The 22291-nt window shown below is 52.4% G+C and overlaps 1 protein-coding gene across 1 annotated transcript; it reads right to left on the bottom strand.

Moving 5' to 3' along the window:
- Positions 1–6810: 6810 nt before the first annotated feature.
- MAN2B1 (mannosidase alpha class 2B member 1) lies at positions 6811–22269 on the bottom strand. The gene is made up of 24 exons (XM_065917686.1): positions 22057–22269; positions 21267–21369; positions 20916–21089; positions 20354–20547; positions 19577–19709; positions 19211–19356; positions 18316–18432; positions 15115–15200; positions 14911–15031; positions 14753–14831; positions 14462–14571; positions 14118–14225; positions 13709–13825; positions 12747–12893; positions 11486–11583; positions 11286–11403; positions 9592–9710; positions 9410–9511; positions 9152–9239; positions 8895–8975; positions 8239–8466; positions 7628–7783; positions 7435–7537; positions 6811–7071 (listed from the first exon to the last, which is right to left on the bottom strand). Exons 1-24 carry the CDS (start codon positions 22216–22218, stop codon positions 6962–6964), a joined length of 3000 nt encoding a protein of 999 aa, XP_065773758.1. The 5' UTR covers positions 22219–22269; the 3' UTR covers positions 6811–6961.
- Positions 22270–22291: the final 22 nt, after the last annotated feature.

Raw genomic sequence — 22291 nt, 5'->3', positions numbered from 1 at the left:
AGAAACGCTGGACTGGAAGAAGCACAAGCTGGAATCAAGATTGTCTGGAGAAATATCAATAACCTCAGATATGCAGATGACACCACCCTCATGGCAGAAAATAAAGAACTAAAGAGCCTCTTGTTGAAACTGAAAGAGGAGAGTGAAAAAGTTGGCTTAAAGCTCAACATTCAGAAAACTAAGATCATGGCATCTGGTCCCATCACATCATGGCCAAGAGATGGGGAAACAATGGAAACAGTGACAGATTTTATTTTGGGGGGCTCCAAAATCACTGCAGATGGTGACTGCAACCATGAAATTAAAAGACGCTTACTCCTTGGAAGGAAAGTTATGACCAACCTAGACAGCATATTAAAAAGCAGAGACATTACTTTGCCGACAAAGGTCTGTCTGGTCAAGGCTATGGTTTTTCCAGTGGTCATGTATGGATGTGAGAGTTGGACTGTGAAGAAAGCTGAGCACCGAAGAATTGATGCTTTTGAACTGTGGTGTTGGAGAAGCCTCCTGAGAGTCCCTTAGACTGCAAGGAGATCCAACCAGTCCATCCTAAAGGAGATCAGTCCTGGGTGTTCATTGGAAGGACTGATGCTGAAGTTGAAACTCCAATACTTTGGTCACCTCATGCAAAGAGTGAACTCATTGCAAAAGACCCCGATGCTGGGAGGGATTGGGGGAAGGAGGAGAAGGGGACAACAGAGGATGAGATAGCAGGATGGCATCACCAACTCAATGGACATGAGTTTGAGTAAACTCCGGGAGTTGGTGATGGACAGGGAGGCCTGGCGTGTTGCGATTCATGGGGTCACAAAGAGTCGGACATGACTGAGCGACTGAACACATGTCTCTTTCAATTCTGGTTTCCTCAGTGTGTATGCCCAAGAGTGGGGTTGCTGGGTCATATGGCAGTTATATTTCCAGTTTTTTAAGGAATCTCCACACTCTTCTCCATAGTGGCTGTACAAGTTTGCATTCCCATCAACAGCGTAAGAGGGTTCCCTTTTCTCCACACCCTCTCCAGCATTTATTGCTTGTAGACTTTTGGATAGCAGCCATTCTGACTGGCGTGTAATGGTACCTCATTGTGGTTTTGATTTGCATTTCTCTGATAATGAGCGACTGAACTAACACAAAAGCTCTTGACTGATCAAGCCTGGTCCCTGGTCCCAAAGATAAATCTTCTTTGGAGATCACGAATCTGACATTGTTCACCATACGCTATCACTTCCCTGGTGGTTCAGTGGCTAAAACTCCACACTCCCAATGCTGGAGGCTGGGTTCAATCCCTGGTTAGAGAACTAGATCCCATATACCACAACTAAGGGTTTGCAAGGCTCAATGAAACATTCTGCATGCTACTGCAATAAAAATTAATTTTAGAAACATTTTGCATGCCACAACTAAAAAATAATATGCCTCCCACAACTAAGACCCTGGTGTAGCCAAATAAATTATGTTTTAAAAAAAGGTTTTAGAAATCCTACATGGAAATGAAGTCCTCAGGGCATCTTATAGGAATCTCCTTGACCTGCTGGGGGCCAGGGCTATACCCTCACCCCAGGCCGAATTGGAAATGATTTCACCTGCTACTTCAGATGATCAAGCATCTCCTGGGGACCCTGTCCATAATACCCACCCCTGCACCATACTGGTTGATCTGGAAGGGTTTCTGCCACCAGAAGGAGGCTTGTAAAGGTTTGGGGGGAGTGTCCAAGAATAGGCAACGCACTCCAGTACTCTTGCCTGGAAAATTCCTGGGACAAAGGACCCTGGCCGGCTGCAGTCCATGAGGTCGACTCCAGTTGGACACTGGGTGCCCTATCTCCGCCTCCCAGTTCCCTCTTCAAGAGGGAAAATTTTCTGGACGCACATCCAGCAACAGTGCCCTGCGCGATCCTGGCACCAAGAGGAGGACCTAGAAAATTCTCAGCAGGCGCTCCCAAATCCAGCACCAGGTGGGAATGCGGCCAAGCCCAGGGAGCCCAAATCCTGGTCACCTGAAACGCCTCAAGTCGGTCCTCGCTGGTGATGGGAACAACCGTGCGCCAGTCACCCTGCCCATGCAGTCCCAGGTGCCCCTCTCCTTTATGCTGCAGTGACAGATTCAGAGGAGCTCTTGTTCGGAGGCAGAGAAGGCTAGTATAACCGCGGGCGGCCTCATGGAACTCGCCCTTCGGGCTAAGCTGTCATCCCACTTCAGCCAAGTTCCCGGGACGATATAAAAGTGGCCACCAGGCGGCACCCGACAACCAGCGCAACCTGGACAGACCTGCACCCCCAAATACCACTCTCCTGGGTCTCACCGGAACCTGTGACCTCAGCTCAGCAGCCCGAGGGTGACCTGGTGGGACTGGGACACCAACCATGGAACTCCCTGGATGGCCGAGACTGATCTCCGCCACCAAAGGGGGATTTAGTCATTTTTGAGGAGGCATTCCCATATTAGAAAAACTAAGATCATGCATGTGGTCTGTCGCTTCACGGGCAAATAGAAAGGAAAAAAGTGAAAGCAGTGACAGATTTTATTTCACTGGGCTCCAAAACCACTGCGGACGGTGACTGCAGCCATGAAATTCAAAGATGCTTGCCCCTTGGAAGGAAAGCTATGACAAACCAAGACAGCATGTTAGAAAGCAGAGACATCACTTTGCCAAGAAAGGTCCATATAGTCAAAGCTATGGTTTTTCCAGTAGTCATATACAGATGTGAAAAATCTGAACGCCAAAGCTCCAGTACTTTGGCCACCTGACGCAAAGAACCAATTCACTGGAAAAGACCCTGATGCTGGGAAAGACTGAAGGCAAACAGAGAAGGAGGCGGCAGAGGATGAAATGGTAGATAGCATCACTGACTCAATGGACATGAATCTGAGCAAACTGTTGGGGAGATAGTGAAGGACAGGGGGCCTGGCGTGCTGCAGTCCATGGGGTCACAAAGAATCGGACATGACTTAGCAACTAAATAACAACCCACAACCCCGGGCCCACGTAGGGCTGTGACTCCGCTTTCTCCAGGGTCTCCCAGACCACCTCAGTTCTATCTCCCCCCTCAAGAGGGCTTAAAAATATTTAGGGGGGCATCCCTGGTGACCCAACCCCACACAGGACTTCCCCCAAACCCTGGACACCCACCAAGGTGGTCCCTAGCCCTCCTGGTCCCTGCCTCTCTCCAGAGGAGGAGTGGGAAACACTTTCTGGAAACATGTGATGAACATGTCTCCTGGGGCCTCCCTGGATGGCTAGGATCAGCTGTCTCCTCCAGAGAGAGATTTAGAAAAATGGAGCGGGGCTGTGGAGAGTGCCTCCAGCAACTGGGCCACACAGATATCTGCAAGTGAAGTGGGAGCCCTCGAAGCCAAAGCCAATGGCCCTCATTCAGGAGTCCCCTGATGGCTCAGACAGTAAAGCATCTGCCTACAATGTGGGAGATCCGGGTTCAATCCCTGGGTCGGGAAGATCTCCTGGAGAAGGAAATGGCACCCCACTCCAGTAATCTTGCCTGGGAAGTCCCATAGACAGAGGAGCCTGGTGGGCTACAGTCCACAGGGTCGCCAGAGTCAGACATGACTGAGCATCACACACTCCAGTGACCAGGCCTTAAGTGGGTCCTTAGGTGGGCCTGGGCACCCTCCCTGGTGGTCCAGGCCCCAGACAGGCCATGGGCATTCCTAAACAGCCTGGGCTGGCCCCAGTCTAGTGAGGAAGACTTAGAGATCTTTTCAAAAGGGCATCTTGAAGGTTGGCACCCACACAGAACTTCCACGGGCTGGTGTGCCCTCACCCAGCCTCTCGGGGCCTGTGCCCTTGCTCAGGATGGAAGGATGCAGTGACCAGGGCACAGTGGTCCCACTCCACAGAACACAGCGGTCATCCAGTCCGCTCTACACCACCAGAGAGGACTAGACACGTTTTGGCTGGGCACCTCTTAAGATCGGGTCCCACACACAACCACTGGCATGCCACCCAGAACTCTCTGACTAGCCTGGAGCCTGTTCACACTAGATCAGGACTTAGAAATGTTGCAGGGATGGGTTTCTGCCCACAGGGACCCACAGCAACTGGGTTGCTGTCCCCTTGGGCCTCCCTGTCTGCCCCCAGGCCAGACCTCGCCCCCATGAAAGGTCACATTAACTTTTCCAGAAGTGGTCCTAATGACAGAGTGACGCATCTGAGCCCATGACTATGGGCTAGAATGTTCAGCCCCGCCCACTGCCTCTACTTCTTTTTTTTTAATTTTTATTCTTTTCTTTGGCTATGCTGGGTCTTCACTGCCTTCAGGCTTTTCTCTAGTTGTGGCAGGCAGGGTCTACTCTCTAGTTGCAGTGCACAGGCTTCTCACTGCAGTGGCTTCTCTTGTTGTGGAGCAGAGGCACTCAGGCTTCACGAGTTGCAGCACATGGGCTCAGTAGTTGTGGCGGCCCCTCGGCATGTGGGATCTTCCTAAACCAGGGATCATATCTCCTGCATTGGCAGCCAGATTCTTTATCACTGACCCACCAAGGAAGCCCAGGTTGTTGCCTCTTTGAATAGGGACATGGGTATGTTTTCAGGAGGTCACTAGGTGCCATGGGTCCAATACCAGGACCCATGCAGAACCACAGCCTGGCCCAGATGCCCATCCTGAGCCTCTCTGGCTAGCCTGTGCCTGTCCCCACCACCACGGACACCTTGGGGAGGTTTACACGAATGCATCAGTGATTGGGCTCCAGGCAGGACTGAGGAAAGACCCAGGGCGACCTCCATGGGTCTCCCTGGATCCAGGTCGCCCTGGATTTGGATACATTTTTAGAAGGCATATGGATAACCAGACACGAAATGCTATCCCTGGGGCAAACAGCCTGGCCCAGATGGATCCCTGCCTCCAGAGGAATACTTACCAGCAGTTTTGGTGGCCGCTTCTTATGATAGGGCCTGATACAGGACAGCAGACAGGCCCCAGACTATGCTGGCCAGCTCTTCCCCTCCTGGAAGGAAATTTTAAAAATTCTAGGGATGGCTATTCCCTGGTGGTCCAGTGATTAGGACTTGGTGCTTTCACTGCCATGGCTCTGGATTCAATATGAACTTCCCCAGTGATCCAATGGCTAGGACTCCATGCTCCCAACACAGGGGGCCCAGTTTTGATCCTTGGTCAGGGAACTGGATCCCACATACCAGGATCTTATCCCTGGTGGCACAGTGGATAAGAATCCACCTGCCCGTACAGAGAACACAGGTTTGATCTCTAGTTCAGGAAGATATCACATGCCACGGGGCACTAAACACGTGTGCCACAACTACGGAGCCCATGTGCTGCAACTAATGAAGCCCACGCGTCCTAGAGCCCATGCTCCACAACCTGAGAAGCCCCCAGAGAAAGAAGCCCCTGCACTGAAACCAAGAGAAGTCCTTACTTGCCTCAACTAGAGAAAGCCCACACGAAGCAATGAAGACCTAGCAGAGCTAAAAACAAATAATTTTTAAAATACTTAATAATAATAATAAAGATCCTGCCAGTTGCAACTAAGACCTGGCACAGCCAAATTTAAAAAAAGGAAAAAAAGAAGTCTGGAGAAAGTACATCCTGTGGTTGGACCACATGCAGGATGGCAATTAGACCCGGATGCCCTCCTGGGGCCTCTCTGGTTTATCTCTCTACAGGGAGACTTAGAAAACTTTTTAAGAGGTGCATCTGGCACCCAGATCCCATCTGTGATCTGCCCAGGGGCTCCAAGCTGGCCCAGGTCCATGCCTGTTACCTGCTCAAGGAGGTTGTAGACATACCTTCTGGAGGCACATCTGAAAATCAGGGGCCTAAGCATCCAAATACTGGTCCCTATGTGGGCTGCAGGTGGGTGTGGCAATGCCCTCTCAGCCTCCAGAGGCCTTCAGGGGACACACACAAAACTGTACAGACACCCTTTCAATTCTAAGCCTCAGGTCTCCTTCCTCTGAAACAGACTCCAGAATATTCCAGAACACCAGAACCAGGGCATGCCAGGCTCTCTGCCTGTCTCCTGGGAGGCCAACGTCTCCAGCCTACCTGTCCAAGGCCTAGCTTTGGAACCCGCCTCTGATTCTTCCTTCACACACCCTCCCCTAGGACCTCCGAGATCACCCACCTTCAGGGCCCCAAGGTAGAATCTGGGAGGCCTGCAGGGTATGTCTGGCTTTCTGGGTCCAGGACAAGCCAATACAAGCCTGTCCTCAGGGGCCTCTCGAAACAGCTGTGCCACGGATTTCCTTGGCAGTCCAGTGGTTAGGATTCAGCGCTTTCACTGCCATGGCCCTGGGGTTCAATCCCTGATCTGGGAACTAAGATCCCACAAGGTACAAGGGGCGGCAAAAATAAAAAATAAAAACACAAATACAGCTGTGTCACAGCCCTAGGGGACGGAAGAGTGAAGCAGGAGTGGAGGATGCAGTGGTGGGTGGGGTGGGGTGTGAACTGTGTAGACTGTGGTCTGAGGACTCAGGCCAGCAAGTGGCCTTCCTGAAAGGACTCGGGTCAAGGGTCATCTGGGATTTGCTGACCTTGTGTTTTTGTGTTCAGTCACTTGGTCATGTCCAACTCTTTGTGACCCCATGGACTGTACCCAGCCGGGATGCTCTGTCCATGGAATTTTCCAGACAAGACTACTAGAACAGGTTGCCATTTCCTACTCCAGGGATCTTCCCGACCCAGGATCGAACCCATGTCTCCTGCATTGGCAGACAGATTCTTACCACTGTGCCACCTGGGAAGCCCTTGTTGACCTTTCTGGGTCATAACTTCCATTTCTCTAAAAAAAAAAATAGGAAACCCACACTCAGTCACACCTTGGCTTGAGTCTTGGTAGTGACTTTTTTTTTTTTTTTTTTGGTAGTGACATTTTAAAGGCTTTCATTGGTGGTAGCAACAGCAAGAGGAGGGGGAGAGTTGGCCCCGCCCCCGGAGCAGAGAGAACTCAGGCTGGGAGCAGGGTATCTTGTATCCAGTGTGTCTAGCCGTCCTCCTCCCATCGGACCGAAGCCAAGAAGGTACGAATTTCCATGGGATGCAGCGTGATGGTGGCGGAGACCAGACGGGAAGGAGGAGGATGGGGTGTGGGGCCTGGGGAGGTGGAGGGGAGAAGTGAGGAATGCAGACTTCCTCCGCCTGAACATTCTCTGTGCGCCCTCCCCTGAACACAGACATACCGCCATAATTCTTTCCCCAGGCCCTCACTCCCAGACCCTTCAACTGTTTCCCAGAGCCTAGATACCACCCCCAGATGTTCAAATCTCTCCCCAGGGTCTGGCCATTGTCCTTACACTCACAAGTCCCACTCCCAAGGACCGTCAAGCCACATCACTCGCTTAAACCCCTAACCTAACTCTGAACACCGACTGACTCAGACCCTCCAAGCTCTATACCTGGACCTGGTCAACATTCCCGCACCTCCCACACTGCCCCCCGCTCCGGGCAGGCTCCTACCTGTGTCCGTTGTCCACTGGAGCCTGGAGGCGTAGGCCAGGAGCTGGTTGGCCGCCAGCGTGGTCTCCCGCAGGTGGGTGATGGTGAAGGCGGAGAACAAGTTCTGGGGGCAGTGAAGGGGCCCGGACGAGTTGGGACAAAGCGGGGTTTCCCCTCCCTCCTCTCCCCACTATCCTTCCACCTCTGTCCTCACCGTCAAGTCCAGGGTCACCGGGGAGCTCATGTTGCGGCCCGAGTCCTCCCCTACGGCGAACTGGTGCTCTAAGCGCAGCAGGAGCGTCTCCGGGCCCCAGTGGGCCAATGTGAGCAGATGTATGGAGGGTGGCAGCTCGCGGCGGAGCCCTGAGAACTGAGGGAAAGCGCGGGGCGGGGCTGAGCCGGGAGGGGCGGGGCTGAGCCGGGAGGGGCGGGGCTGAGAGGCTTCAGAAGGCGGAGATTCAGCGCGGAGGGGCGGGCCTTGGCCGCGCTCAGGAGGCGGGGCTCAGCCGGGGAAGACTGAGCCAATGAGGGGACCGGACGGTGCCAGGTTAGCGGCAGAACGGTTCCCTTCCCAGACAGAGTTAGGACTGGGATGAAGCCGGGAGAGAGACGTTGTTGGAGAAGGTAAGTGGGCGAGAGGGTTGGGCCGAGACTGCTGGGGTGACCGCGCCCAGCTATGCGAACGTTCGCTTACGTCCTCCCCAGGAAGGGTAGGAACAGGCGAGCTGGGTCTCAGTTAAACCTAGGAAAACCCGCCCTCAACCCCGCCCCTCCCTCCGCAGGCTTCCTTAGGGTCCACTTTCTGCCGGCCCCGCGGCTCCTCACCTGCGTGCGTGGGGCTACCTCGAGGCGATACCGCGCGCCGCCACCTCGAGCCAGCACCACCTGCGGGGCCAGGACCTCCATCTCCGCCTGTAACCGGTGCCTGGCGGCCGCAATCCCCGTCTTATCCAACAGCACGAGGTGACGTCCTCGCACCCAGAGCCCCGACCCCTCCTTGTTCAGCGGCTCCCCAACTCCGCGTGCATCGTCTCTCAGCAGCCTTCGGTGCACCTGCGGGGAGAGCGGCCAGGAGAAAGTGAGGGTTCCTGTAGCCAAGTTCTGGGCCGGAAGTTGGGTGAAAGTATGTGGGGATTTCGAGGGGAAAAAAAAGAATATTGGGGGAACGGATGAGGACGAAGGGGACGTAGGAGATCCCCAGTAAACGTGGGGATCCGACCTAACAACGGGCTAGGGCAGAGGGTGGTAAGGACCTAATGGGGGCGTGCATAGGGTAAATCAGGGCCTGGAGGGGAGGCTTGGGTAGGGATTGGATAAAAGCACGGAGTGAGTGTCTCACAGAGGAATGGAGGGCTCAGCTTAGCGGGGACCATAAATAGAGGGATGCACCGAGCAAAAGAAACTGGCTTCGAGGTCCTGTAGAGGGCAGGAAGGGAACTGGTGGAAGAACCCTGACTTAGATGGGGGCTCAGGCCACTAACCATGAGTTCCAAGGAACCATCTCTCAGGCTACTGCCCCCCTGGGATCGGTCAGTCAGCACAGTCAGCTGCATGTTCCCATCCTGGGGGGTAAAGGGGGGAGTGAGGGGCTGCACTGCTGGCCAGCCCCAGATCCCAGGCAGGCCCCACAGGGACAGTGGAGACTGCTGAGGACAGTTGGGAGATGTCAAGAACAGGTGAACTCCACTCTGTAAAGGGGTGTCAGGAAGAGGTGGGGAGCAGGATGGGGGATGGGTACCGTGATGTAAATGCGGCTGTTGACTGGATAGTAATTTCCAGCCACGGGTTCCGTCTGGTTCAGCTTCCAGGTAGGTCTATAATCCCGCCTGGGGTGGGGTGGGATTTGATCAGGCCTGGAGTCTGGCTCCCCTCCCCCCACTCACCTACTCCTCCTTCATCCTCTCCCTCCCACAGTCATTAGGATCAGCAGATGCCCCCTCACCGCCCTGGGCCCCAGCACACCACAGACCACCCCTCGGTGCCCCAGTCTCTCCACCTCCTCTCCAGGATCTCCCGGCCATTGCTGTCAGTGTAGAAGAGTCCGCCTGTCGCCAGTGGAGTGTCAAAGCGACTGATGACCTCCTTCCCCCAGCCGTCTCTATACCCAATGAGATGGCAAGGTGGTGAGCTTCACTTTAACCTCACTTTGCCCTTTCCCCAGCCCCCAGCCCTGCTCACCCCACAGGTATTGGCCCCACTGTCCACTCCAGCTCCAGGTGCCGCTGTCGGGGATACAGGCGAACCACCTGGGAACACCAGGCTGAGAAGTTCTGGTGTACTTCCTGCACCAAGGATGCCTGTGGGCACATGGGAGTAGGGGCAGGTGTAAGCGTGCACCTGAGGAGAGGTGAGCCCTGCAAATGTCCACCCCGGCTGCGAAGATCACAAAGGCCTACATCAGGGTCAACCCCACTAATAGCTTTGGAGCCCGACCCACCTTCCTTACCTGCCTAGGTATGATGCCCACACTTTACACCTCAGTCATTGCCATGTCAGTTTTTTTTAGTTTGGCATACATTCTTGCTGCCCGTGCACGTGTGCTAAGTCGTTTCAGTTGTGTATAAACTCTTTGCAATCCTATGGACTATAGCCCGCTAGGCGCCTCTGTCCATGGGATTCTCTAGGCAAGAATACTGGAGTGGGTAGCCGTGCCCTCCTCCAGGAGATCTTCCCAACCCAGGGATCGACCCCACATGTCTTCTATTTCCTGCATTGGCAGGCGGGTTCTTTACCACTAGTGCCACTTGGGAAGCCCCACCATTACCCTATCTCCCCTCCTTAGAATAGGATTCTAGCTTTGCACATGGCTTCCTGGAATAGACTGTATTTTTCAGTCTTCCCTGAGGCTTGCTGTAGCTGTGTGACCATGTTTGCCTACTGGAAAGTGATCAAAGTGTTATGAACAAAGTTCCTTGCCCCTTCCTCTCTTCCACTGGTTCAAATGTAAATGTGATGGCTGGAGCTTGAGCAGCCATCTTGGGCCATGAAGTGGAAAGTGAATGTACAGAAGGCAGAGCAATAAGTTAAAAAGGAGGACTTTGCTGGCAGTTCAGAGGTTAAGACTCTGCACTTCTACTGCAGGGGGTAGCACAGGTTCAACCTCTGGTTGGGGAACTAATAGCCCAATAAAATCCCACATGCCATGTATAGCTCAGCCAAAATAACAAAAAATAAGATAGAAGGGACCTAGATGACTATTGGATCATCCCACCTGCCTAGACTTTCTAATAGATGAAAAGAAACTTCCATCTTGTTTTAGGCATGGTTATTTGAGTAACTCTGTTACAACAGGCAAAACTGTATCCTAACACAGTGACCCGGGTATGCAGGTATTCACTCATGTGAGACTTGCCATTACCTGCCCCACTCCCTCCCTAAGAAGAAACATCAGTGAGAGGCCTCAGGAAACCTGTAAGAATGAGCCCCTGATTCCAACTAGATGCACCCTCAGATATCCATTCTAAGTGAGAATCACCCAAACCCTATCCAAGTGTGAATCCTCAAATCACCCTAGATAAAAGCCCTTCCTATCACAGATCCCTGATGAAATTTTCAGGCAGTTACACCTGACTCTCCGCATTCATGGGCCAAATGGGAACAGCCTACCCCCAATTTCAAAAGCTAAATACAATCTTGATCCCCACAACAGATGTGAAATGCCTTTTCTATGGGCCTCCATGGCGTAACTGTCATATAACCAGCCATGACTATCAACCCTGTGTGAAAATCCTCAAGTATTCCCCTCTGGTCTTAGCCTTCTTATCTACTGGAGATGTAAATCCTCCCCACCACTCCTCACAAGGCACATCACCCTCCACATGCACCCCACCCCACATACCCTGTCCCCAAGAACCCACTCTTGACCCCCTGACCTTCACAACGTGGGTCTGAGCCCAGCGGCTCACGAACAGTGGGTTCTTCTGGTTGGGTCTGAAGATGTAGGCACCGGAGGCCTGGGAGCTTAGGTTGTTACCTGTACTGGCATTGTACCTGGGGCCAGGGCAGGTGAGAGTCAGACAAGGGACCTCAGCTCTGCTCACACCCCCTCCCTGACCGGGTGGTCCTCCCTCACCAGTAGAAGGCTTGGCGAACAGGCAGCACGAGATTCTGCTCCAGATTCTCCAACTCCATCAAGAGCCCTGTGTCAGGGTCAAACCTAGCCCGGAGGTACTGCGCAGAAAAGGGTGGGCAGACATTAATGACCATCACTTCAGCCAATGGCTCTTCCCAGGGCTCAGGAGCAAACACTGATGTTGGGCAGGAAGGACTGAGTGTCTGAAATGCTGAATTAAAAGACTGCAAAGTGGGAATTCCCTGGCAGACGGGTGATTTAGACTCCCAGCTTGCATGGTAGAGGGAGAGTGTTCAATCCCTGGTGGGGAAAATAAGATCCACCCACCCTTCCCTCCTCTCTCTCTCTTATTCTGCATCATTGTTAGCAAATTCTGACAGCTCCATTTTCTACCTTATCCTCAATCTGACCACTTCTCCCCACCTCCATGGCCTTTCCTTCCCCATCTCCTGCCTTCCATGCTCATTCCCCAGTCTTTTTCCCCCACAGCTGCCAAAAGGCACCTGTAAGAGCAGAAGTGAGATCACAGCCCAACTGCTTGGGACCCAGGCTGCTTGTGCAACTGAAAGAGGAACCACAAGGCCAGGACCCAAGATTTTTAGGGCCCATGGAAATGCATAAACCTCAATTTCTTTTAGGATCAGAAGAAAACGTGAATGAAGTAATAATGAATACATCAGGTCGAAGTCTGCATGGTTACTATCCATATTAATATCCATACTATCATGAAATATAGTTTTTAGCATTTTTCTATGGAAGGAGGAACCCACAAAGGCTAATGCTAGGACCCACAACAGCCTTAATGCAACCGTTTCTCCTGTGATTCCTTCACAGTAAGAGTCCTCCCCTCTGCTGGCCCTTAAGGCCCACACGATCTGACTTGCCACCTCCCCCCCACCCCCAACACCTGGCTTCAGTTACAATGAGTGTTCTCTGAACAGCCAACACCCTTCCACGTGAGGGTGCTCCCTGCCTGCCTGGATCTCTCTTACCCCAAAAGGCCACACGGCTACCTCCTCCTTATCTCTGACATGCCTCAATGAATTTGCAAACCCCTACCTCCATCAGCTCTGACATTTCTATCAAGTGTCACCCAAGGGTCCTCATAAGAGCCCCAAGAGAGGACACTGAGAACATACAGTGGAGGACTGATGGCACTAGACCATAAACCTCGGACCCGCTGACCCACAGTCCATGTGGCTTACTGCCACATCTCAAAACTGTCACCCAGAAATGGAAGGGGGTCTGAATAGGGTCTCACCTCATTCTGGATGACCAAGACACGGGACCAGGACTTCTGGGGGCTTTGGTTAGGCATCTGGGATACCGAGTAGATGCTGAAGCCCAGGGCAGGCACTAAGGCTGAGAAAAGCAGCTCCTGACTGTCTGAGCTGGGAATCGTCACCACCTCAGGTAAGGGAGGAAGGAAACCAAGTCAAGAAGCTGGGAGGACACGCACGAAGCCACACCACACAAACAGAAAGCGGTCAAACTTGAGGAGGGCAAGGAGTCGCCACCTGCCAAATGGGGAAAAGAAATCTAGGTGTTGGGCAGGGGGCTGGGAGTATCAGAAATGCTGAGTTAAAGACTGCAAAGAGGGAATTCCCTGGCAGTCCAGTGGTTAGACTCCACATCCACTGCAGGGGACACGAGTTTGATCCCCGGTGGGGGAACTAAGATCTTGCCAGCTGCATGGCCAAAAAAAGAGAAAAAGATTCCAAGATTCAGAAGGTGGGAAATCTACTAGGAGGGTGGACCTACTGTAGGAGGTGGGAGAAGTGAGGGAGTAAGTGTGGGAAGAGACTCTTGAGACAGGGGAGGGAAAGAAAAACAGATTCTGGGGGGAGGAAGTGGTTTAGGAGGAAGAGGTCTTCAGGATGAGGAGAATATTCATAAACAGGAAATTTTTTCACAGGAAGATATCAACAAGGGGGAGATATTCATAGGCGAGGGGTGGGAATGTTTCCAAGGGGGTATGATTTAAAGAGGCAGAGGGGAAAAGTATTTAGAAGAAGAGACAGTAATGGGCAGATGATACTCATGGAGGAGGAGACATCCAAGAAAGGGAGGGGTCCATGGGAGAAGACATCTGTGGAGGGAGATAATCTTAAGGGGAAAGTCCATGGGGATAAAGGAGAAATGCCCATGGCGGGAGGTTTCCAAGGGGGTAGGTATTCATCAAGTGTGCTATATAGGGAGGAATATTTGTGGAAATGGGCTCACATCGCTGGGCACGGTTTTGCCACCGGGGTCCCTCACGTGGTAAACGTGTTTGCTGACAGGCAGCCGCACCATCCAGTCCACTTTCCGCCCCAGTGGGTTATAAACGATCACCTGGAACTGGGGTGGAACGGTTAGAGCAGACACGGGTCACAACAGGCCTTCTGCAAACCCACCCACGTGTGCAGCAAGGTCCCTGGGTGAGTCAAGCCTCCATGTGGTGGATTGGTCCCCGTCCTGCCCCAGCTTCACTGAGCCCTCAAATATCTTGCCCCAGAGTGTTCAGTAACCAGCTGAGCCCATCAGCCCCGCCTCCTTTTCACCCGGCGCAGAGGTTTCTCTGGTTCTCTTTCCACCCACCACCCACGGGACCTGCCCCCGGCCCCGCCTCTCCCGCTCCAGGGCGGCTCACTCTCTCTGCTGTCTGGGTGAGCGGACAAATGCTGATGTTGAGCTTGCGACAAAAGGCGAAGTCCTCCTTGGAGCCGCTGAGATGCGCCAGCGCATTGCTCATGAGAACCTGGGGAGGCGCGTAAAGCAAAAGGTCCACTCCGGACGCCCCAGCCGGTCTCCTCGCGATCCCGCCCTCAGCCCCGCCCCTGCCTCTCTCCGTCCCTCCTTCCACAAGCCCCGCCCCACGAGCCGTTCTGGCGGCCACTCTGTCGCTTTTCGACCACGCCCCTTCCTAGGTCCGGCGCGCCATTTCCAGGCCCAGTCCCTTCCTGTCTCCGCCTCCCCCAGGCTCCATCCCCGCACCTCGCAAGGCCTCCAGCCTTCTGAAAGCTGGCGGGCGTAGTCGTCAGCCACGTGCTGCCGGGAGGTACCACTGACTGCATCGTGGTGCTGGAGCACCGCCATCGCCTCATCTGTAGGCAGATGGTGAGCCTGAGTGAGGTCTCCGCAGGACTCTCGGCCCAGACCCCAAGGACACGCGAAAAGTCTTGTGCGGGCAGGCTGGGTTCTTAAAGGCTTTAAGTAAGGGTCAGCAGAAGTCTGGAGTCCAGCTTCAGTCCCACCCCGCTGTCTCCTCGCCCACCGGACACCTACTGAGGGGTGCACTGTCCCCGGAGCCATAGGGTCCCACGTTGGCTGCCGGACCCGCCAGCGCCTCCAGCTGCTTGCACACCTGTGGAGCAGGTGGTATGTTGGGGCACCAGGCCTGTCAGGACCCCTGGGCCAGCCACTGGAGCCTGGCGTCCACCTACCTGCAGGAAATTGTAGCTGAGGCGCTCGTAGCGTTTGAGGGCAGGCCGGCTGGAAAAGTAACCGGTCCAGAACATGTGGGGGCCATCAGCGTAGGGGAAGAAGTCATCCTTTTTCACTGACCTGCAGCGGCAGAGACATTGAGGGCAGGGCCACGACCCACTGGGCATGCCAACCCCCCGAGGCTCCCCAGTCCCCCCAAATACCAGCTGAGGTTGGCCTTGTTCAGCTCCCAGAGGTAACAGGCCGGAGTGGAGTAGAGAACATTGACGCGGCTCCCGTTGGCCTGTTGCTGAGGGGAGGTGTGCCTGTGTGAACCCTAGGGAGCCCTTCCCGGGCGGGCCCACAGGTGTGCACATGCACACAAACAGACACACATTCATGCACCCGGTTGGTTCAAAGTTTCTTTTTTTAAATACACAGTTTTGTTGTTGTTGTTGTTGTTGTTGTTGTTGTTTTTTAAATACACAGTTTGAGTACAAACCAACGGCTAAGTGAAAATGAACGTTGGCCGAAGCTAATATTACCAGCCTGGCCTGGAAAGAAATTCAGGGATGCAAGAATAAACCTGAGATTTTACTAAACTTTCAATAATTCCAATTTTATTACTTAAAACTTGCAGGGAGAAATGAAATATAACATTCTAGGGCAGGAATAATAATTTCTCAGCACTGTAAGGTTATTGCCAAATGACACAACTGTTACAATGAATGAAGGCTCACTTTCAAGTGAGGGAGGTAGAGGAACAAGGTGACCTCCGTGAGTTAAAGGATGTTTGTTCTGCTCAAGTTGTGTCCCCAGTGCCTTGTACCCAGTAGGTGAATGACCTAGAGAACATTATACTTAGTCAGGTAAGTCAGAGAAAGACAGATACCATATGATATCACTTATATGTGGACTCTAAAAAATAATACAAGGGAATCTAAATAGAAAACAGCCTCACAGGTATAGAAAACAAATTTATGTTTACCTAACAGGAAACGAAGGGGAGAAGGGATAAATTAGGAGTATGGGATTAACAGATACAAACTATACATACAATAGATAGCAACAAGGATTTACTGTATTTAGTGTCTTATAATAACCTATAATAGAAAATAATCTGAAATAATATATAGATATAACTGAATCATTTTGCTGTATAGTTGAAGCTAACACAATATTAATACTGTAAATCAGCTATGTGCTTGCTAAGTCACTTCAGTCATGTCCAGCTCTTTCTGATCCTATGGACTGTAGCCCACCAGGCTCCTCTGTCCATGGGATTCTCCAAGCAAGAATACTAGAGTGGGTTGCCATGCCCTCCTCCAAGGGATCTTCCCAACCCAGGCACAGTACTCGTGTCTCTTACATCTCCTGCATTGGCAGGTGGCTTCTTTACCACTAGCCTGCCACCTGGGAAGCCCTGTAAATCAACTATACTTCACCTTAAAAAATAAACATTTGAGTGAATGACGGAAATGCATAGGACTTCATGACTTTATATGCAAACACATTTCTATTAATACATCGCTGAGCAAACACTCATGTACACATTTACACACAATGTTCACTCAACAAACAATCCCTTAATATGCTCAAGATTGTGGACACAATCTATAACCAGCGGCCAGCCCTGCTCTCATGGAATTCATAGCCAAGTGCAGAGGAAAAAGACTGGTCAGTTGACTACATTCAGTCTAGATGTAACATCACAGATATTTGTGGGCACTCCTGTGAGCCCAGAGGAAAAAGCAAGCTCTCCAGCTAGGGCCTAGTGAAGGCTTCCTGGAGAAAAAGACTTTGCAACTGGTGTCTTAAAGAAGAAACAAAAGTTTTTCAGCCCCAAGTAATAAAAATAAACAATCCTAACACTTATTATTTACCTGCCATTGTTCTACTGGTCTATGCAAGCTCATTAAACTTTCATCAATAGCCTTATTATAACTACTATATGTAAAATAGATAGCTAATAAGGACCTACTGTATAGCACAGGGAACTCTACTGAATACTCTGTAATGACCCATATGGGAAAAGAATCTAAAACAGAGTGGATATACTGCTACTCCCTCTCTATTCTGCCTTTGACTTTAGTTCCTTACTGCTTCTCTCTCTGACTCTATAAAAGAACCTGGCATCCAGACTGCGACAAGAAGGTTACTTTGAGACATTAGTCTGCCATCTTCTCAGTCAGACGGCTTTCTGAATAAAGTTGTATTCCTTGCCTCAAAAACAAAAAAATTTTAAAATGTGGATATATGTAAAACTGATTAACTTTGCTGTACACCTGAAATTAACACAACACTGTAAATCAACTCTACTCCAATAAAAATTTTAAAAAAGAAAATAGCCCTATCAGGTGGGACCCACCACTGTGCCCATTTCCTAGATAAGAAAATTGAGGCACTGAGTGCTGAAAAGCATTCCTCAAGGTCACAGAGTCAGTAAGTGGCAAAGCCAGACTTTGAACAAAGGAAATTCATCTCCAGTAAAAGGAAGTGTGTGAGCGAGTAAGCAGGAGAAAAACCAAGTATGACAGTATGAACTCCTGGTAGCCCAGGAACATAGGTATTTGCAGGAGGAAGTGGTCAAGATGTTGAAAGCTCCTCAGGGATCAGGGGCTTGGGGAGGACTGGGAAATGTCATCTGGAAGGCCTTTGGTGACATAGCTGAGAACTGGTTTTGATGAAACAGCAGTGCAGCGGGTGGTGTAAAGTGAGGACATTAAAGATGGTGCCAGTAGACAATACTGGGGATGGAAGTGATGGGAGAGGGGAGATGAGGTTCTGTGCTAATGGGAGAGGAACTGCCTGCCCACACTGCCACAGGCCATTTACAGGGGCCACGACAACACCTCCTTGGTAGGCAGAATAATGGTCACTCAAAGATGTCCATGTCTTGCTCCCCAGAACCTGTGACTGTTAGCTTACATGGTAAAAGGGAATTAAAACTGCAAAATTAAGGCTGTTAATCAGCTGACTTTAAGACATTATCCTGAATTATCTAGTGGGCCCAATGTAATCACAAAGTTATCTTAAACTGGGAGAGGGAGGATAAAGAAGTGAGAGTGAGAAAAAAAGAGATAATGATAACAGAGGCAGGGTCAGACAGCTGCTATGCTGCTGGCTTTGAAGACGGAGGAGGATGCCATGAACCAAGGAATGTGGATGGCCTCTAGAAGCTGGATGAGGCAAGGATACTTTCCCCTAGAGCTTCCAGAAGAACATAGTTCTGCTGACATCTTGATTTTAGCCCAGGGAGACCCAAGTCAGACGTGTGACCTACAGAATTGTAAGATAATATGATTGCTGTTGTTTTAAGCCACGAGGTGTGTGGTAGCTTATTATAGAAAACTAACATAGCACCTATAGATAATGTATGTGACCCAAGGCCCTGGGATACAAATACACGGGGCAGGCACACTCACCTGGGCATTGACGAAGTGGATGAGCTTGTCAAGATTTTTGAACCACGAGTTGGCGTTCTCATACTGGAAGTCTGAGCCCATGGTCATCACCGTGTGTTTGCTGCGGTAGACCTTACCCTGCAGGCAAGATGGGGGTATCCTCAGGCCAGGGTGTCCTGGGCCACCCCTGTGGACAGCTGCGTCTTGGTATATATGTGGTCAAGAATGTGAGTGCACAGGGCTTCCCTGGTGGCTCAGTGGTAAAAACTCTGCCTGCCAATGCAGGAGACATGGGTTCGATCCCTGATCTGGGAAGACCCCACATGCCTCAGAGCAACTAAGCCCATGCTCCGCAACTATTGAGCCTGTGCTCTAGAGCCTGGGAGCTGCAACTGCTGAAGCCCAAGAGCCTTACAGCCCATGCTCCACAACAAGAGAAGCCACCCTAATGAGAAGCCCAAGTATCACAGAGAGCAGCCCCCACTTACCGAAACTAGAAAAATGCCCACACAGCAACGAAGACCCAGTACAGCCAAAAATAAATGAATAAAATTATTTTTTAAAAAAGAAAAAGAATGTGAGTGCACAGAGGCATGGGGGTAGGGGTGGAAGTGTGTCACGTGGGAGCGGAGGGACACACAGAAAGAGAGCCACAGCAGTTAAGGAATTCTCTTGGGCCTACCACCCAGACGTGGGTACTGAGGTTCTGTGCAATGCTGTCCAGCAAACATGGTGGGGATGTGCTCTGGTGAAGGGGTCCACCTTTCTAATCAGAAATGCACACAAATCCAGGAGCAGGGTATGGTGATGGTGAACGGAATTTTACCTTCCTCCAACGAAGGTGAGGGATTGTCTGGGCTGACGGAAGGGCCCGGTGCATGTGCACTAGAGGCATAGGTTCTGGATACCCGGTTACCTGGTCAGTGGCCAACTTCAAAAAGTAATCGACCAGCTCCTTCACGTTGTACTCCGGGCTGCGCATGTCCTCCACAAAGGGCTTGTCGGCACACAGCATGTCCCAGCACAGACCTTCCGGCGGGTTGTACATGTTGGGGAGCACACCTGCGAACCACATGAGGCTCAGGAGGTGGTCATGGCCCCTAGACCTGCCCGATCTCACCGGGGATGGATTTCAGAATTTGCCGGGCCCAGTGCAAACTGCAAATTGTGGGCCCAGGTTCATAAACTACTAAGAACTTCAAGACAATGATAGCAGACTATAAACCAAGCCCTGGGCCCTTCTGAGCACGGGGGCAGCCCTCTTTCTACTCTACCGCCTTACTGGTGAAGAGGTCGGCGGTGGGAGGCTTCAGGCTGGCGCTGGCCCGCCACACCTGCTCCATCTGCAGTGCCTCTTTCCGCACCCTCTTGTCTTGATAATCCAGGCGTCCAAAGAAGAAGCCGTCAAAACCCATCTGGAGATGGGGCAGGGTGAAGAGTGGGATGGGAGAACAAGAGAGGGCAGGATGAATAAGGGACCAGTCTTCTCATCACCAACCACCAACCTCTCAAGCACAGGAAGAAAGACCAAATCAAAGACCAGGGACGCCCTCCGGTTCATTTCAAAGGTTGGGGAAGGTGAGAAGCCCCGCGGGAGCACCGGGAGGGAGCAAGTCCAACGCTACAACCCACCTCCACGTTCCCCAGCTCTAGGAGGCCTTCCCCTTTCCACAGACTAGCAAGGGAAGGGGCATGGTCATGGCACAGGTAATGAAGCCTGCTGAAAAACCTCAGGCCCTCCCCAGCCACCCAGCTTGGCCAAGAGCCAGGATCAGAGCAAACTGGGTGGAATCAGGGGAGGGGGAAGAAACAGCTGGACAAGGGAGGCCGGGGCGTATGGGGATAGGTGATGAGGGTCAACCTAGGCTAGGACAGAGCAGAGCCAAGGCCAGAGCAAAAAAAGAATGGGATTCACAGGTCACCCAAGAGGCAGGGTCTTAAGCGGCGAGAGGGCCCGGGGTAGGGCCAGGCTCAGGTGAACTTGCAGAAAAGGGCGGGGCTTGGATGACGGAGGAGGAGTCAGAAAGAATGAAGGGGCGGGCCCAAGAGATCTGAAAACCTGCGCGAACAGTGAGGCTTGCTCCCGAGAGTGGCCGAATGGGTCGATGTGCCAGGCCACACGGGGGCGCCCGTCGCTGCCGAACGTCTCCTCCAGGAAGCGCAGCCCAAGTGTCATCTGGTCGATGATGGCTCCATAGTGGGTGGCCGCCTCATCGTTCATCACCCAGCCACCGTTGGCAAACTCTAGGCGTCCTGTGCCGGAAGGGCCAAAGTTCGAGTCAGTTGTCAGGGCCAGGAGTGGGGCCAGGGTTGCTGATGCCAGGGACGAGAAGACCTGCCTAAACGACCGGGCCTGAGAGGAGAAGAGGGGTCAGGGGTCACTCTCGGGCCAGTGTGAGAGAGCTATGGAACAGACGGCCCCCTTGCACAGCGGGCTTTCTAGAGGATTCACTGGAGGTGGGACCTTACAGGATGTTTAGGAGTTCTCCAAAAAAGGGAAATTCCAGGCAGGTGCAGCCACATAGAGGCTGCACATGGCATGATAAAATCTCAGAAGCCAGGGTGCTAGAGATAGAAGCTGGGCTGGGCTTCCTCTTTTCACTTCCTGAGGGGAGGCTCACCCTGGCGCACCAGATCCCGCACGACTTTCTGTGTTTCATTTGTCTGCTGGTGCCACCAACGGGAGAAGAAGGCGATTTCCACATAGATGAAGCGGCGGGTAGGATCCGCCAGCAAGGAAGAGATGACAGAGTCTAGGATGTACTGTACACCCGCCGGCTGGATGTTATTGTAGACTGTGGGCACAGGGGTCAGGCAATCAGGAACCAGCAAGCCAAGGGAAACATTCTTAGACACAGAAGCCCAAGCTGGGTGTTGCCCCCACCCTGACTGTCCAGGCCTGAAAAGGAATTTGAGGGGCTCTGAGGGACCACGGGAGTCCCAGGGGTCACTCCCCACCCTCCTCTACTCACTGCCATAGAAGTACTGGTCCACCGTCTTGAGCCAACCCACATCATCATGTGTGTGAGGCACCAGGTGTACATTCAGCATGTCTGGCTTCACCTTCGGGCATGTCTGCACAGGGACCCCAAACACACACTCACTCTGTCAGTAACCCCAAGGTTAAGAGGCACGCTGCAGTGGGGGGTTGGGAGGATATATGGTAAGTCTTGATCTAGAAGCAAGTGACTTAGGTGGGGATGGGCTCCCCCAAGAAGGACACACAGAGTTGTGTCATAGATGCACTTCCCAATTGATAGAACTTCTCAGAGCACCTCTCGTTCATGCCCTGGGGAAATACTAGTAGTAGCTAATGTTTATTAAGTAGTTGCTAATACCAAGCAGCCACCCTGGGACCTGAGGGCAACATTATCTCCAGTTTTCAGATGAGAACACGGAGGATCAGAGAGGTGAAGTGACTTGGCCAAGGTCACACTGCCAGCAAGTGGAGAAGCCAGGTTAGAACTTCAGGCACCTGACTCCCAACTCTCAACCAGTCCCCACCACACTTACAGCCTGCTCATGTAAATGCTTGCAAAATCCAGGTAAGACAACCCGCAGAAGCAAGAGACAGACACAGACAGCCCCATTCTCAGACTAACACAGCCAGTCTTCTCAGTAACGTAAAGCATGAACCACATCACACTGTCATATTAGCAACCATTCACTGGGCACCCACAAAACAGACCCACCCACACCTCCGGACCCTACTGGAGGCTTCACTACGGTTCTTGTACATTTCCGCTAGCGGGCCGCGCTCACCTTGTATCCCGCCGCCCAAGCGCAGGGCGCCGCTAGGAACAACACGAAGAGGCAGGAGAGAGGCGGGAGCGCTGGCCGCAGCGCGCGGGAGCTCGTCCGGGATCCTACCGCGCCCCGGCGGCCGCCAGCGCGAACCCTTGAAGGCCGCGCGTCACCAACCATAGCTCTGCAGCCGCCGCCGCCACCGCCTCAGCCTCCCGGGGTTTCCCGGCCAGGCAGAGGCCGGGTAAATGCC

The sequence above is a fragment of the Muntiacus reevesi genome, chromosome 1 (genome assembly GCF_963930625.1).
Source record: "Muntiacus reevesi chromosome 1, mMunRee1.1, whole genome shotgun sequence".
Taxonomy (NCBI): Eukaryota; Metazoa; Chordata; class Mammalia; order Artiodactyla; family Cervidae; genus Muntiacus; species Muntiacus reevesi.
This window is presented reverse-complemented; position numbering and strand designations above follow the sequence as displayed.

What these genes read in the sequence shown, in the direction of transcription:
- MAN2B1 (XM_065917686.1), bottom strand. Translation starts at nt 22,218, where the DNA reads ATGGTTGGTGACGCGCGGCCTTCAAGGGTTCGCGCTGGCGGCCGCCGG. An exon ending in GCGGGATCTGGTGCGCCAGG is followed by an intron (nt 20,548 to 20,915) that starts GTGAGCCTCCCC and finishes CTTCCGGCACAG; the next exon opens with GACGCCTAGAGTTTGCCAAC. An exon ending in CACCGCCGACCTCTTCACCA is followed by an intron (nt 19,357 to 19,576) that starts GTAAGGCGGTAG and finishes TGTGGTTCGCAG; the next exon opens with GTGTGCTCCCCAACATGTAC.